Source organism: Rattus norvegicus, chromosome 7 (genome assembly GCF_021556685.1).
Source record: "Rattus norvegicus strain SHRSP/BbbUtx chromosome 7, alternate assembly SHRSP_T2T, whole genome shotgun sequence".
Taxonomy (NCBI): Eukaryota; Metazoa; Chordata; class Mammalia; order Rodentia; family Muridae; genus Rattus; species Rattus norvegicus.
In genome coordinates, this window is record NC_141540.1 from 16,178,791 (window position 1) to 16,195,560 (window position 16,770).

Consider the following 16,770-nt stretch of genomic DNA (forward strand, 5'->3'; position numbering starts at 1 on the left):
ATTGAGCGAACACTGAGCCAATCCTCTTAAGGCACTGTATGGCCTCCAGCTTGTTGTGTAGATGACCTTGAACTCAGGAGCCTGCAGCCTCCACATCCAAAGTTCTGGAATCTCAGGCGTGCAAGGCTGCGGTAATTTTCTGTGCTGCTCACGGTCCCATCCAGAACTTGGAGCAATGCTAGGTGGGCACTCTGCCAATTGAGCTAAATCGCCAGCCCTAAGAGACATCACATTTGAAAGAGAAAAGAACACGCATTGCATTGACTCAAGAATGAGTGGAAAGCTGACCCAACGTGATTGCTGAGGCTAGGAAATGTCATTAAAGATCGTCTAAGAGAGGACTGGAGGTGGATCTCAGTAGAAGAGCTCTGACCTGCCATATACAAGGTCCAGTTTCAACCCAAGCAGCACCCAGCACATGTGAACATATACAACAGGACAGAACTACTATGACGGAAATGTTTAATCTTGACATTAAATTTATCTGAGGACGTCTGAAAACTGCTGAGGGCTCAGCACAGCAGAATGTGCCTTCCGTTCCAGCACCCGGGAGGCCAGAGCAAGCAGATCGCTATGTGTTTGATGTCATCCTGGTTCGTATCATGTGCTGGGCTAGCAACGGCTACATAATGAGATCCTGTCTTAAGGGGAAAAAGGAAAAAGAAAAAACTGCTGACAGCACAGAAATGTAAAATAGCACAGCTTCGACGGTTTAAAAAAAAATGAATGTTGGGTCTGGAGAGATGGCTCAGTGGTTAAGAGCACTGACTGCTCTTCCAGAGGTCCTAAGTTCAAATCCCAGCAACCACATGGTGGCTCACAGCCATCTGTAATAGGATCTGATGCCCTCCCCTTGTGTGTCTGAGAACAGCTACAGTGTACTATCATATATAAAATAAATAAATCTTTAAAAAATATCTATCTGAAGTTTTAAAAAGTGGTTCTTTTCAATGCATTGTAACAGAATTAACTGACTCAGCGGTAAAGTCCTTGCTGCCAAACTTAATGACCTGAGTTTGATCCCTGACTCGTGTTGAGGAAGAGACACAATTCCCAAAGTCATCCACTAACCTCAACAGGCTTACCCTCTTATGTGCATGCCTTAGAAGTACAGTAAACCAATAAACATAATTGTTCAAATGATTAATTGCCATTTAATTCAGCAATTCTGTTCTTAGCCATATACCCAAAAGAATCAAAACGCTGATGTCTAAGTGAACATGCTGTTGCATACGCTGTTTCCCCAGAATATTAGTCAGCATACCCAAGGAAACAAAAGAATAAGGTAAGCACTCAGTGGACTGCTATGAGACCATAAAATGAACAGAGCACAGATACACACTGCATCAGAGGAACCTTGAAAGCACCGCTCTCAGGTGGAGGAGCAGACAGCCAGGGGCTGTGGTACACAGCTGTCATCCCAGCATCACTCAAGAGGCCGAGGATGGAGAATTACAGGTTCAAAGCCCAGCTAGGCTGCAGAATAAGATCCTGGCTTACGAAAACAAATGTATGAAGTGACTGACCACAAAGAAGAGAGGCTTAAATCGCTAAACAAACAAATGGGGAGAGGCTGGACTTCGCATTGGGCAAGGGAAAAAAAAAACAGTAATCAAGGCTTCAAGCTTTTCATTTAGCAGATCCACGGTTGTTCATTTTAAAGGAGAAAAGGGAGAATGAAGAGGAAAGGAGAGGGGAGAGGAGGAAGAAGAGAGGAGAGTAGAGGAAGAAGAAAGGAGAAAGCTGAAAAGGAAGAGAAGGCAAATCAAGAGCTAGGGAAGAAAGGAAGAAGGAAAAAGAGGGAGAGAGCAATAACAGAAAAAAATAACAACACCCAGTGCATACAAATAAACACAAAGGGCATTCCTGTCGGTGGAAATGTGGCTTGTTATTGCACACTGGGAAAATTAAGACGACCATATCTATTTGAAATTCCACATTGGCTGGGGAGGGGGTACAGCACTTCAGAGCTTCTCCTCCACAGGACCAGGATTACGTTCTGAGGACATAGGGCAGGTCACAACTCCAGACGCATGGAGAGACCTGATGCCTCCTGCCAGGAGGCACCATGTATGCACATAGTGTACAGACAAGCCTTCAGGCAAAACACCCATACACATAAAATAAATTATTACATAAAGATGCAAAAAAAAGGAAATCCCATGTCTGAGAACCCAACCTATATAAATGTTTATGGAAGAACTGATTACAGAAGCAACAAAAACAAACTGGAAATACCCTGCATGACATACCAGGTGGGAAAACTTCACAATCAAAATACATTCATCTCATGGGGTATTATGTAGCTATTAAAATTAATGAGTTGGATATCTAGATATCTGCTTACCATGACCCACGTACATCCAAATAAATGAATAAGCAAGCTTTGCAAAAACATTGGCACTGTGCTCTCAGATATGAAGAAAGATTTGGACACCAAGACCACAATGATAATATTAATTATCTGAAAACATATATTAACTACCTAATGAAAGGAGACAGGGCCTGTGAATCATACGGTTCAGAGGGCAAAATGCTTGCTGAGTGTCTTAGGGTTCCTAGTGCTATGAGGAAATGCTATGACCAGAAGCAACGTGAGGAGGACAGAGGTTAATTGGCTTACACTTCCACATCGCAGTTTATCACTGAAGGAAGTCAGGACAGGAGCCACGAGGCAGGAGCGGTTGCAGAAGCCATGAAGGAGTTCTGCTTACTGGCTTGTCCCTCGTGGCTTGCTCAGGACGCTTTCTGATAGAGCCCTAGACCACCAGGCCAGGGTGGTCCCAGCAACAATCACACCATCAATCACCAGTTGAAGAAATGCCTGCACCTTGATCTTTTGGAGGCATTTTCTCCGTTGACTTTAGCCTGTATCAATATAAATAACATATATTTATGACATATAAATACCCAGCACACCAAACAAGATTGGGAACCGGAATTTGATCGAGGGACCCATATAAAGGTAGAAGGAGAGAGGCTGTCCCCTGGTCTCCCCATGTACAAATGGCACATGTGCACCCAGACAGTGACAATAATAATAATAAATATAAATTCATAAAGAAAGTAAAAAAATGAGCAGCATCAAAGCAGAAAATACTTGCAGCTGAGTAGTGTGTACTCATAGTCCCAGAAACTCAGGAAGTTGGAGCAAGACGTTCACTTGAGTTCAAGTTCAAGGCCAGACAAGGCAATATAGCAAGACTTTGTACCAGAAAATAGGGTTGAGGAGATTACCCCTGGGCAAACACCTCACAAACCTCATGACCTGAGTTCAATTCGCAGAACCCATGTCGAACGGGATGCTAGCTTGATCTTCTAGCATGAAGCAGGTGGGGCCCCATCCTACTTGAGTCCTGTTGACAATTGATGGCTCTTGTGGAAGACAAAGCCAGTTTTCCTTAAGAATATGGCCTCTGGTAAGTCAACCACGACCAGTAGATAGCATCACAATGTCTAGAACAGCAGTTGTGGGCATAGCTAAGGCAGAGGGCGTAGGTGATCTGAGGGGAAATGAGATGAGAACCTGAATAAAATGCATTGTATCAAGTTCTCAGAGAACGAATACAATTGTCTGTGACAGGATACTATGGTGTGTACAAAACTCCTATGGGGAAATGAGAGCCAGGGACTGGAGGAGGTGAGGAATGCCTGCAGGCTGGCTTGATCGGAACCCAAACCACAGCATCAGGAACAAGGCAGACCTTGCTTCGGCAAAGTGGAAGGGAGAATCCAGTCCTCGAATGACCTTCATGTTGTGGTAGATGCAGGTGTGTGGTGAGATGTATAATACATACGTTCAAATGTCCTTTCAAAGACGCTGAACTTTTTCCAGACCTTGCGGAAAAATTAATAATGTGTCTTGAGATCATTTAAGACACAGCCTGGTACCCTACTGTGTGCTCGCCAATTTGAGTTTAAGCTGCTTTTAAAAGAACAGTGTAGTCAACCTTACTGTGCTCTCGATTTCCCATGCTTTTACGACTTAAGCTAAATGCCTAACTTTAACCTCAAGTTACGTACACTTCCATGCCCCTGACCCAGAATAGTGAAGTGTGTGTGTGTGTGTGTGTGTGTGTGTGTGTGGTATGTGTGTGTATGGTGTGTGTGTGTGGTATGTATGTGTGTGGTGTGTGTGTGTGGTGTGTGTGTGGTGTGTGTGTGTGGTGTGTGTGTGTGTGTGGTGTGTGTGGTGTGTGTGTGTGTGTGGTGTCTGTGTGATGTGTGTGTGTGGTGTGTGTGTGTGTGTGGTGTGTGTGTGTGGTGTGTGTGTATGGTATGTGTGGTGTGTGTGTGTGTGTGTGTGTGTGTGTGTGTGTGTGTGTGTGTATTGTAATCATTTACTGGGAGCAGCCAACAGGTTGACTGCAACCTTAAACAACAAACATCTCTTAAGTGTTGGAGTCCATGTACGGATACAGGTTGATGATGTCTGTGCAGTTTCAAGTGTTATTCTGGGTCAGTTGGGGTCAATACAGAAATGCCTTCCTTTGTGAAACTGTTAAAGTGTCCCTGAAAATTCAGTGTTCTATGTTGCAGTAATTCTCCAACCCCAATAAGCCCATGTGAGAACACACAACTCAGCTACAATATTTAAAAGCTGCACACCTAGACTGGGCAGATCTACCACTGCACTACTCTATCCCCAGCTTTGAGACTGAGGGGATGGCCAACAATAACCAGTCAGCTTTAGACCCATCCCATGAGCAAGCATCAGTCCCTGACACTCTTAATGACAATCGGTTAAACGTGCAGATAGGATCCCAGCATGACTGTCCTTGAGGCTCTACCCAGCAGCTGACTAAAACAGATGCAGAGACCCACAGCCAAACATTGGGCTCTTATAGACAAGTCGGGGGAAGGTTGAGGTCCCCAAAGGGGATAGGAACTCCCAGGAAGATCAACAGAGTCAACTACTCTGTACCCTTGGGCACTCTCGAGAACCACCAACCAAAGAGCATACAGTGAGATGGCCCTAGGCCTCCTGCACATGCATAGCAGAGGTGCAGCAAGGCGTTCATGTGGGTTCCCCAGCAACCGGAGCAGGGGCTGTACCTAAAGTTGTTGCCTATCTGTGGAATCGATTCCTCTGGCTGGGCTGCTTTGTCTGACCTCAGTGGGAGAGGATGTGCCTAGCCCTGCAAAGACTGGATGTGGCTGGGGGTGGGGGGATGGGGTATCCAGGGGTAACCTCCACCCTCTCAGAGGAAAAGGGGAGGGGCAGATGGCAAAGGTGCTCTGTGAGGGGGGACAGGGAGAGGAAGTGACTGTGATCAAAAGTTAACAAATAAATTAATCAATGGGAAAAAAGAACTTGTTCCTTTCCCATTCACTCTTTCTGTGCTAGTCAATAAATACAAAGTCCTTTCTTAGGTTCTTAGGAACAGGCACATGTGAAACATAGATAACACACTGGCACAACAGAAAGCCAATAGGAACACACAATAGACAGACAAGTAATCACAGACTATAGACAGAAGTGGAGAATTCAAATTTGGGCTGATTCTTGGTCAAATTGCACCAAGGAGAAAATCAATCTTTCTCTCTCTCTCTCTCTCTCTCTCTCTCTCTCTCTCTCTCTCTCTCTCTCTCTCTCTCTCTCTCCATTCCTTAATATGATAATGAACAGCTACAGAGATGTGGAGGGAGACAGAAATAAGTGGAATTTAAAAAGTAAAGTAAAACAGGTAACAGCTTCAGGGGGTTGAAGAGTCACTATAGCTGTTCTGGAAGATCCAAGTTTGGGTCCAAACACCCTCACTGGGCACCTCACGACTCCACTCCGTGGAATCCAGCGCCCTCTTCTGGCCTCTTCATGCACCTGCACCCACATGCAAAAGCCTAGACACAGACACATGTTATAAGAACAACAACAACCACCTTCTGGAGAGATTGTGAACAAATTACATCGTGGGTTTTTACTAGTTGTGAGATTATTCATAATGGAGTAACTATTATTTTTAGATAAATAAGCCAAGACCACTGAGGAACCATCTTAAGGCATCTTTCACCATCCAATAACTAATCCTTAGTTGGCCTTTCATAGTTAAAACAGTCTTCTTGTGGGTTTTAAAGCCACAATCTTTTTTAAAGCAGTACAGCGGCAACCACGAGACCACATGGTACTCCATGTTCTATCTGTCAGTCCCACGGGATTACTGTGAGGACAGCTTGGGTGATGTCAGCATCAAAACTGGGTCACCGTGACTGTACCTATCTCGTGTTTGCTGCTTTTATTCTCTCTTCGGCATTCTTGGTGGTGAGGCAAGTTCCAGCCTGCCCTTACAACCTATACCTGTCACACCGCCACCACCGGCTCTTGCAAAACTTAAATGGTGGCATGGTGCATACTGGACGAGCATGATCGTCAAACAGCGTTTATCATGCTCCCTCACGTACCCTTTAAAGGGTAAAGGTTATGAGTATTTGGGATGCAGTTCAGTTGGAAAACCTTTGTCTGGTGGAATGAAACTGGAGGCCTGGTGCCCAGCATCTTAAAGCACCGTAGGAAGATGCCTGAGTTCCGGTCTCTACTGCTGTGACAAAACACTGTGACTAAAAGCAAGTTGAGGTGGAAGAAATTACTTTGTTTATACTTCTAGGTAACAGTCCACCACTAAGGGAAGCAAGGGCAGGATCTCAGTGGGGAAGGAACCTGGAGGCTGGAACTGAAAGCAAAGGCCAGAGAGTAATGCTGCTTCCCTACCGCCTTATTCCTCACGGCTGGCTCAGCCTGCCTTCCTAGGTGGCCCAGAACCACCTGCCCAAGGATAGCAGTCTTCTCCCACCCTCTCAACCCCCAACCACCACCACCCCAGCCCCACTGACTAAGCCCCTACACATCAACCATTAATCCAGAAAAATGCCTACCAGGTTGCCTACAGTCCAATCTGATGGAGGGATTTTTCTCAACTGAGTTTCCTCTACTCACCTAACTTGTGTTGAGTTGGCAAACAAAACAACCAAGACAGGAGAGCCGGCAAGAAGGCTCAGCAGGCAAAGGTACTTCCCACCGAAACGAACCACCTGAGCTTGATTCTCAGGAGCCACAGAAGGAAAATGAAGGAGCTGACTCCCTCGGGTTACTCTCTGACCTTCATGCTCAGGCAGCGGCTCCCATGAGCCTTGGCCCACCTCGCACATACACATTAAATAAATAAATGTCGAAGAGAAATGGGCATAGGGATATATACCTCTAATCCCAGCACATAGGGGATACAGGCAGGAGGATCAGAAGATTAGAGTTATTCTGGGGTGATAGAAAACCTTGTCTCAAAGAAGAAAGAAAGAAATTAAGAAAGGAAGAAAGAAAGAAAGAAAGTTAAGAAAGAGGGGGGGGGGAAGGTGAGCAAGCTGGTGTATGACTCTGTGGTTAAGTGCCTACCTGTCATACAGGTCCTGAATTTCATCTCCTCATCTAGAGATTTTACAGATTTATTGAGTTTAAATATCTGGAAATGTTCATATTTACCTGAAGAATACCAAGTTTACCCTCCCAACCTAAATGCCAGAGGTCACACCACCCCTCATATCTTTCCCTTTGTGTCCACACTGCCATTGCTGACTCATATCGACTGTCCGCTGGGAAGAGGCTAGTGCTGTGCCTCAGACCACATTAGGCCTCATCCTTGAACGCGGTCGTAGTCCTCAGAACTGTCTACACATGGTCTGGCGAAATGACTCGGGGAAACGGGTGCTGCTGCCAAGCCCGATGCTCTGAGTTAGATGTCGAGGGCCCACGGAGTGAGAGAACTGACTCCTACAACTTGTCTTCAGACTATGGATGCACCATTGCGCACACCACACACACACACACACACACACACACACACACACACACACACGAATAAATAAGGTAACTTTTTAAATGTCTGCATAGGTGAGTAGGTGTGCCCTGTGGATGAAGTGTTCCTGGTTAAGAACTGCAGCTCATCCTCTTTCAAAAAGATTGGGAGGAAGGAGGGGCGAGAAAGGAGAGAAAGAAAGAGAACAAAGGGAAAGAGAGGGAGATGGAAATTAGAGGAAGAGGGGGTAACAGAGGGAGAGAGGGAGAGCCAGAGAGTGATAAGATAGAAAGCGGTGGAAGAGAGAAAAGAAAGGTGTGGGCTTGGGGTGCAGAGAGGGACGGACGGTAGGGAGTGGAGAATCTAGGCAGCACCTAAGTAGAAAATGAAAGTGCAGGGGAACCTTGAATTGAGGGCTACTTCCCACTGGACCACACCTCAACACCAAATGCCAAGCACAAACCAAATAGAGAGTGACTCTTTATTAGAGATCTGTGCTAAAGTGCGCTAAGATATGCTGGGAAGCTCTCAGTGGGCATTTTAATTGGGTTAATTGAAATGATGAAGTTTGATTACTGGACCTTGATGTTTTGATAGTCAGACCTTAGTGACCAGCCTCAGGAATGAATCACCAGCCAAACAAGGGAGTAGACCTTGGTGGCTGGCTTTAGGCATGTAATCTAGTGGGCTTTTTATCAAGGGGAGAAGAGGGTGAAACACAAAACTCGCCAGCACCATGTTTGCTACTACGCTCCGTCCGGCCTGTGTTTGCCATCATCCAGCCTCATAGAGCCTTTCAAAACACAATTAACGTACCTCAGCAGATTAAGTAATTAGATAATACAGAGTCGTAAGAGCTAAACTATTTCCATTTCCAGCATGAAGTGCATCAAAGTGTCACAGGTAAGGAGGAGAAACTCAACCTTTCCCTCACTGAGCTGGCGGCTGGCACCTGCTGGAAAGTAACAGAGAAGGATACAGTCTCAATGCCCACTTATTCATCAGTCCTGTGCCTATAGGGTGGGGAATTTGAGAAAGGAATTATGCTAGAAACAATGTGACGGTTGTCTGTCTCTGATCTCGGGCTGTTTTAGAAAGAGCACAGGGATTTCTCAAGAGCAGAAACTTTAAGAACCACTCTCCTGGGAGCTGGAGAGATGGTTAAGAACATCTAGTTAAGCGCTCTGGTTACATGGTTAACACCACTGGCTGCTCTTCCAAGAGATGGAAATTCAGTTCCCAGCACCCGACAGTGGATCCCAACAGCTGTAACTCCAGTTCCAGGAGGTCGATGCCCTCACCTGGCCTCTGAGCACCAGACATGCAAGTGGTGCATAGACAAACACGCAGACAAAACGCCCATACATGTTAAAAATAAAAATAAATTTCAATAAAAAAATACAGGCTTACATCAGTCACGTCATCCGTTCTCTCTGCCTGCACCCTCTCTTCGGAACGGTGTATTGAAACCTGCTTTGCTTTCGCTTGTCTCTTGTGTTTATTACAGAATAATACAGAGGGCTGTTCCCCACGTCATCCATGTGTCTCACACAACTCCTCGTCAAAAGGGACAAGAACGCAGGAACCTAGCACCTGACCTTCCAACTCAGACCTGTCCTTGTGACTCCAACACCACTAAACATTAAACACCCAATAGTTTATTTATTCAGTGTGTATTGATCATTTGCTTATTATTTTCTAGAAACTTTCCTTGGTTACCCAAATGCCGCAAACCCCCTGCCCACCCAGTCTCCGCTATGACAGTCAGAGTGAAAGGCCCATCTTAGATTCACCTGGACACCTCAAGGACTTGGCTCCTCCCAAGACCTTACTCGGGAGCCTCCATGAGACTCCGTCTGAGCTGAAAAGGGACCCAAGGGGATAAATCCCTAATACCCGCTCCAGCTCCTCACAAATCTGACGGCAGCAAACCACCTGTCCTTCGGAGAACAGGTCACATGGGGCGAAAGCAGGAACAAAATAATTAGCATTCTCTTTCTTAACAAGGAGCTTGGGAATGGAGTCCCCACAGCCCCCAACTATAAATATCTGCTAGAGCCCTTAGCAGTCTGCTTATCTGTCCTGGCTGGGGGTCGTATGAGTTTCTCTCAAGGACAGCAGGTGTCACAGCTGTCACAATGAATGACTTCCTGTGCCCTTCCTGGGAACTGAGCACTGACCTCTGGTGGTTCTAGTTGATAATGGAATAGGAAGGTTGCTGAGAATCCCTCTTTGTTGGTGCCGTTCTGGTGAGTGGAGACAGACAGAGAACACTGAGGTGGAAGAGGTTGAAGAAACAAAACTTATTTAGTTCCTAGATGGTGAATGGGAGGAGGAGGCCAACTGTAGACAGGGTGGATGGTGAGGTGAGGGCCAAACTCTATGTCAGGACATAATGTGCAATATTTAGGGTCTGCAGTTGGAGGACACTTGTGCAGATGGCAAAGTCATAGAACGGGATCCTCAATGCAGTAGTTCTCCAAACATGTCCCCGGGGCAGCTGTCTGTGCTTTTAGAAGCCCTCCAAACGACAGCCAATGATCCAGGAACGACCACCACGGGGCAAATGCCAGTCACCAACTGAAGACGGCTGCAAATGTATGACGAGGAATTGGGTTTCACCCAGCAGCCCAGAGGACGCTGATGTTGCACTGCAAAAAAATCTCCCACCCAAACCTCAGACTCTGAAGGGCATAGATCGTAACAAGACGGAATTCTGATAACCTTCCTGAACTGCCTTTCGGCATCTCTCCACCTCCAAGGAGCCTGCTGTGGTAGCAGTCACCATAATCTCTCCGTTGCTCTCACTACACCTTGGGACGGCAGGTTTTATCTGTTTGTGGTCCTCCTCCTCCTCGGTGGTTTGCTTTTCTTTCTCTGTTTGGTGGCAGGGTCTCATGTAGTCCAGGAAGGCCTTGAGCATCTCCAGGGCCTGCAGGTACATGCTGCCACTGAGTCATACTCCTAACCAGACAATTCTTTTTCTTCTGTTGTTTTTTAATTTTAATTTTTAAAGTCAACTTAAAACATAATGGGTTTCCATATAGGATTTTCCTATATATTCCATCATAGTTAGTCTCCTCCTTCTCCTCCTTCTCCTCCTTCTCCTCCTTCTCCTCCTCCTCCTTCTCCTCTTCCTCCTCCTTCTCCTCCTCCTCCTCTTTCTCCTCTCCCTCATTTTGCTCCCTCCTTCCATACTTCTCTTCCCCTCCCACCCTTGCTTCCCCTCCCCTTTCCACTCTGCTTTATTGTTACCCCCACCCCTCCTCCCTTAGAGCCTTTTTCCCCCAGTCACAGTGGTTCCCTTCATTTACATATTGATGTGATGGGGGGGAGAGGGTAGGTAGAGAACAACCTCCTGTGGGAGTCAGTTCTCTCTCAAAGATGTGGATTGAACTCAGGTCCTCAGACTTGGCAGCAAGCTCCTTTACCCACTGAGGCTTCATGCCTGCCCATATGGGCGGCTTTCTAGTTTCCTCACTTTTCCACATCTCCTCCCATCCTGTCTTCTATCATATACATCCCAATCCCACTTCAGCAATCCTTACATCTTTCTAAAAATTAATGTTCTTTGAAGGAGGAAAAATAAGAATCATAAATGAGACAAAAAGATGCCTACCTGAGTAGAAGAGAGGACAGCAAAAGGTCTGTCCTCAATGGAGAGAGATGATCTTGAGGTTTTGGGAGAGCATGGTAATGGTGTCTTGTTTTGAGGTATGGTCTCTCTTTATAGCCCAAGGTGACCGGCAACTCATGATGCCCCTGCACTGGCCTCCAGAGTTGTGGAATTATAAGTGTTCCCCATCACTCCAGGCTCCATGTACTTACTGTAGGAAAAGTAGGGGGAACCTGGCACCTAACATATTCTGGGTTAATGTTTATTAAAGGCAGCAAATATGGTCACTGAGAGACAGAAGCAAATAACAGTCAGACTTTGTTGGCCGTGTACGGGTGCAAAAAAAGAATTGCTAGTTTGGTCGTTTACCTGTTTGTTTTGCTTTGCTTTGTACTGAGACAGTCTGTACTGAGGGGAGCCTGGAACCAATTTACTGCCTCCGCCTCCAGAGTTCTGTGATTACAGAATGGCGCTAACACGGCCAGTTTCTGCACAGCTGCAGGACTCGCGGCCTGCTTACCAACTGCTCTACCGACAGAGATAAGGTGGCTTTTGACGGTCTGGGTTAGAGCCAGGTGCTTGCAGGTTCTCAGCCTTTCCTAGGAATCGATAATGAGGGTTCACACAGACTTGCAGAAGAACCGGGAAAACTACTCAGAGAGCAGACTGACAGCGAGACACAGAAACCAATGCTCAAGCATCCGGGTTACTGTGCCAGGGCTTCCTTCTATGGGCTTCAAGGGGAGTGTGCTTAATAAGGGGAGCGGTTTGGGCAGCTCTCTAGTTTGGTTGACCGATGACATCATAGAGTCACTTCTCTATTGCACATGTCCCATCCTATACTAGGTTTGCTTTTAATGTGTGTCTGAGTCTGCATGTGTATAACATGGTGAACACAGGGTCTCTTAAACTTTACTTGAGGATGTGGTCTTGCCATAATGGAACGTACCCAAAACCAGTTCAGCACGGATTGACTTTCTATTATTCAAAGCGAGAAAGAAACAGGAATAAACTTGAATGCAAACCATCTAAACTTGATTACCGTTAGTTAGCAGGGATTTGAAAACTTCCAGCATTGTTCAAAGATGGGAGGATGTGTGCACTGGTGTGGTCGGGGGCCTGAGGGGATGCTGAAGCTGTTTTGGTGCAATTGGGAGAGGGATGTGTGTGTGTGATGCACGCAGGGGAGGGAAACCAGCTGTTGAATGCACAGTTGGTGGGATCCACAACCCCAAATCAGATGGAGAACCCAAGCTAAAAGGTCTCCTATGCTTGCCCGCCTGGCTCCGCCTTCGTCAACTGAATGGCATCATTTTAATTATCCCCAAACCTGATTTTGCTTGTTGTACTTGTAACTGTGATTGTATTGTTTAATTAAATATTATTTGCAAGCAAACAGAAGTTCTTCGCAGTAACGAGGATGAAACCCAGAGTCAGGCATAAGTTAGGCAAGGACGCCACCACTGAGCTATGCCTCCAGCCCAGAGCACAATTCTTAAAGCTGCTTTTAATCGACGAAAATTATGCACATATTTTAAAATCTCCGTACTTTAGGGTAACTACGCTAAGGAGCTAATGCACAGCATCAATACGTTCTAGGCAATTTCCCCTTTTAAAATTTACTCTTATTTCTCAGTGTGTGTGTGTGTGTGTGTGTGTGTGTGTGTGTGTGTGTGTGTGTGTGAATGCAGCAGAGGCCAGAAGAGGGCATCATATCTCTTGGAGCTAGAGTTACAGGCACTGGTGAGCCAGCACACATGGTTGAGGGAATGAAACCCTGTTCCTCTGCAGATGTTCTTAAGCACCGAGTCATCTCTACAGACCCAACAACTTTTTTTTTTTTTGGTTCTTTTTTTCGGAGCTGGGGACCGAACCCAGGGCCTTGCGCTTCCTAGGTAAGTGCTCTACCACTGAGCTAAATCCCCAGCCCCTGACCCAACAACTTTTAAGAACGTGATTTCTGGGGCTGGAGAGATGGCTCAGCGGTTAAGAGCACTGACTGCTCTTCCAGAGGTCCTGAGTTCAAATCCCAGCAACCACATGGTGGCTCACAACCATCTGTAATGGGATCTGACGCCCTCTTCTGGTGTGTCTGAAGACAGCGACAGTGTACTCACATTAAACAATACTAAATAAATAACATTAGAAAAGAACATGATTTGTGCCATCAACTGCAGTTACCATGTTCCATTATAGCTCTCTTGAATTTAGGTAATGTATCTCTGACTCGAAATTTAAATCTTTTGACCAACTGCAACTGTCCCCTTGCCAAACTCTGTTAATTGCCATCCTCCTGTCCGCTTCTATTGGTACAACTTTCTCTGAAAGCCATATATAATGGAGATTGTGTGGCATTTTTTTGTTTCATTGGCATAACCTTTTCTGGGCTCGTTATATATTGTGGTGAATGACACATTTTCCTTCTTTTTACAGTTGAGTAGTGTTCCACAGTATACCTGCATACACACGTTTTGTGCACTCTTTTTTGTGGTGCTGGAGATCAAATCCAGGACTTCTTGCATGACAGACACACCTTGGACTACTGAAATATACCCCCAGCTCTCTATATGTAGTAAACTCTCTCTTTGTGTATGTATTCTAAACCTAAAATTGATGCTCAGACTGTTTCTTTTTAAAGATTTTATTTCATTTTTTAACGTGTGTGTGTGTGTGTGTGTGTGTGTGTGTATGCGCGCGCGAGCGCGCCTGTGTGTTTGTACATGTGAATGCAGAGGCCAAAAAAAGGAGAGTCGGATCTTCTGGAGCTAGAATTACTGACAGTGATTAGCTTCCCCAGTGAGGGTGGCTAGGAACCAAACTCATATTCTCTACAAAAATTGCTAGAACTTGTCCTAGTCAGTGTTCTGGTGAAGAGATACCGTGACCACAGCAACTCTCAGAAAGGAAAGTGTTAAATGGGGCTTGTTTGGAGTTTCAGGGCTCTGGCCTTCAACATGACTGGAAGCATGGTGGGAAGCATTGCAGACGTGGTGCTGAGAAGGAGCTGAGAATTCTACGTTCTGGACCTGCAGGGGGGAAGAAGAGAGACACTGAGCCTGGCTTGCACAGTTGAAACCTCAAAGCCCACCCCCTGTGACACACTTCCTCCAATAAGGCCAACCTCACACCTACTCCACAAAGGCCACACCTAATTCAGGTCAAGTATTCGTACCCCCTCATGGCCAAGCATTCGAATACATGAACCTAAGACTTCCTAGTCCCGTGGAAACCACCACGGCACTTTCCCCTAGTTTCTTGTTTTGGTTTGTTTTTCCACACAGGGTTTCTCAGTGTAGGTTTGGCTGTCCTGGAACTTGTTCTACAAACCAAGCTGGCCTCGAACTCAGAGATTTTCCTTACACTGCCTTCCACGTGCTGTGATTAAAGGCATGCACAGCCACACCTGGCTGGATAACAAGAGCTTCTGACGGACACTTCTCCTGCCTTCAAATTATCTCGTTAGCATGAAGTTAAAAGGTGAGGATGAAGGAAGAGGGTGAGAAGTCTGGGGGTGGGGGGTGGAGGGAAGGAAATGCCAGATTCCTTTTACTGTAGATGTTTTGAGTTGAGATTTGACGTACGTCAGCTTTCAGTCACTACCCCAAAATATCTGAATATAGTCAATTTAAAAGGAGGAAAGGTTTATTCTGACTCAAGATTTCAGAGGTCTCAGTTCACGGTCCATTGACCCATAGTACATAGCCTGGTGGAAGTCTGTTCAGTGGTCACACGGTCACCATATCTGTGAGCGCTAGGAGTCAAATACAAGTCTGTTGTAAGAACAGCAAGTCTTCAAATGCTAAGCCATCTCTCCGGCCCCAGAAACCACCTTCTACCACCCCTCCCAGGCTGCCCATCTGAGCTTTTACCACATGGGCACTTGTGGAACTTTTAGGCAAAGGTCACCCACCTTGGACAACATCCAAGTTGAACAAGTACCTAAGTTAAGAATTTGAGACTCTCATTACTCAAACTTAGATAGCTTGGAGAATACAAAAGCCACCGGAGGTAGCTTAAAGAATGTTATTCAAAGGAGTAAACGGATTTTCACATCATCTTAAAGGCTTCTACAGGATTGAGGCCCCAACTCTGACTCCAGCTCTATGTTGCTTCCTTCTGTTGTCTCCTATGTTGTCTCCTTCTGTCTCAGTAGACACAGACTGTTCTATGGCATCAGAAAACCAAACAGCAGTCTCAGAATTTCACCTCATGGGACTCTCAGAGGACCCAGGCTTGCAGACCGTCCTCTTTGGACTGTTCCTGTCCATGTATCTGGTCACCGTCTTTGGAAACCTGCTCATCATCCTAGCCATCATATCAGACTGTCACCTGCACACACCCATGTACTTCTTCCTCTGCAACCTGTCCCTGGTTGACATCTTCTTCTGCTCCACTACTGTCCCCAAGATGCTAGTGAACATCCAGACCCACAGCAGAGCTATCCCTTTTGCAGGCTGTCTTATCCAAATGTATGCCTTTCACCTCTTTGGGACCATAGACAGCTTCCTCCTGGCAGCGATGGCCATTGACCGGCTGGTGGCCATTGCCTACCCACTCCGCTACTCAGTGCTCATGAACCCACGTGTCTGTGCACTACTGGTGGGCGGGACATGGGCCATTACTAATCTCCAGTCCTTGGTACACACTTGTCTCATGGCCCGACTGACCTTCTGTGCGGGATTAGAAATCCCACACTTCTTCTGTGACCTTATGCCCCTCCTGAAACTCTCCTGCTCGGACACACACATCAATGAGCTGGTGATCTTTGCTTTTGGAATCGTCATGGGCCTCAGCCCATTGTCCTGCATCCTGCTCTCCTACATCTGCATCTTCAGGGCAGTCCTCCGGATCCCTTCTGCCCAGGGCAAGTGGAAAGCTTTCTCGACTTGTGGTTCACACCTCACTGTGGTGTCGCTCTTCTATGGGACCATCTTTACTGGATACTTACTGCCAGCATCCCCTAGCTCCTCTCAGAAAGACAAGGCGGCTGCATTAATGTTCGGGGTGGTTATCCCTACACTGAACCCCTTTATCTATAGCCTAAGGAACAAGGACATGAAGGCAGCCCTGAGGAAGCTTCGCAGCAAAGCGGTCTCATTTCAGTCCTAGTGCAGAACAGTAACTGGGTGACCACTAACTTTGAGGACCCCTGCTTGGTACTTAGGATACAGAGATGAACCTCAATCCTGTTCTCAAGTTGTACAAAGTCTAGCATGCAACAGAGACTCCTAATAAAACCTAATGGTAGAATGTGGTAAATGTGTCACAAGGAAATGGTTTCTGTAGCTGGGTTTAAAAGCACTTGGTGATCTTACAGAGGACCGGAGTTCTGTGTCTCAGCCTCCTGAGTGCTGGGATAGCCTGGATCCG

At 46.2% G+C, this 16,770-nt stretch overlaps 2 protein-coding genes and 1 long non-coding RNA gene across 5 annotated transcripts in view; 1 reads left to right on the forward strand and 2 right to left on the reverse strand.

Moving 5' to 3' along the window:
- Positions 1-1,614: 1,614 nt before the first annotated feature.
- Positions 1,615-11,615, reverse strand: LOC148004460 (uncharacterized). Its single transcript, XR_015626103.1, has 3 exons — positions 11,404-11,615; positions 9,965-10,716; positions 1,615-2,868 (listed from the first exon to the last, which is right to left on the reverse strand). It is a non-coding gene; the product is annotated as an uncharacterized LOC148004460 (long non-coding RNA).
- A 2,408-nt stretch (positions 11,616-14,023) lies between these two features.
- Positions 14,024-16,770, reverse strand: part of LOC148004461 (uncharacterized) — a 46,719-nt gene continuing 43,972 nt past the window's right edge. For all 3 annotated transcript variants that reach the window (XR_015625087.1, XR_015625086.1, XR_015625085.1), the window contains one exon: positions 14,024-14,426. The gene's annotated coding sequence lies outside the window, so the exon portion shown is untranslated. The remainder of the gene's footprint in view (positions 14,427-16,770) is intronic.
- Positions 15,568-16,509, forward strand: Or1i2 (olfactory receptor family 1 subfamily I member 2). Its single transcript, NM_001000418.1, is given in 1 exon segment — positions 15,568-16,509. A coding segment is annotated over 1 exon segment (942 nt).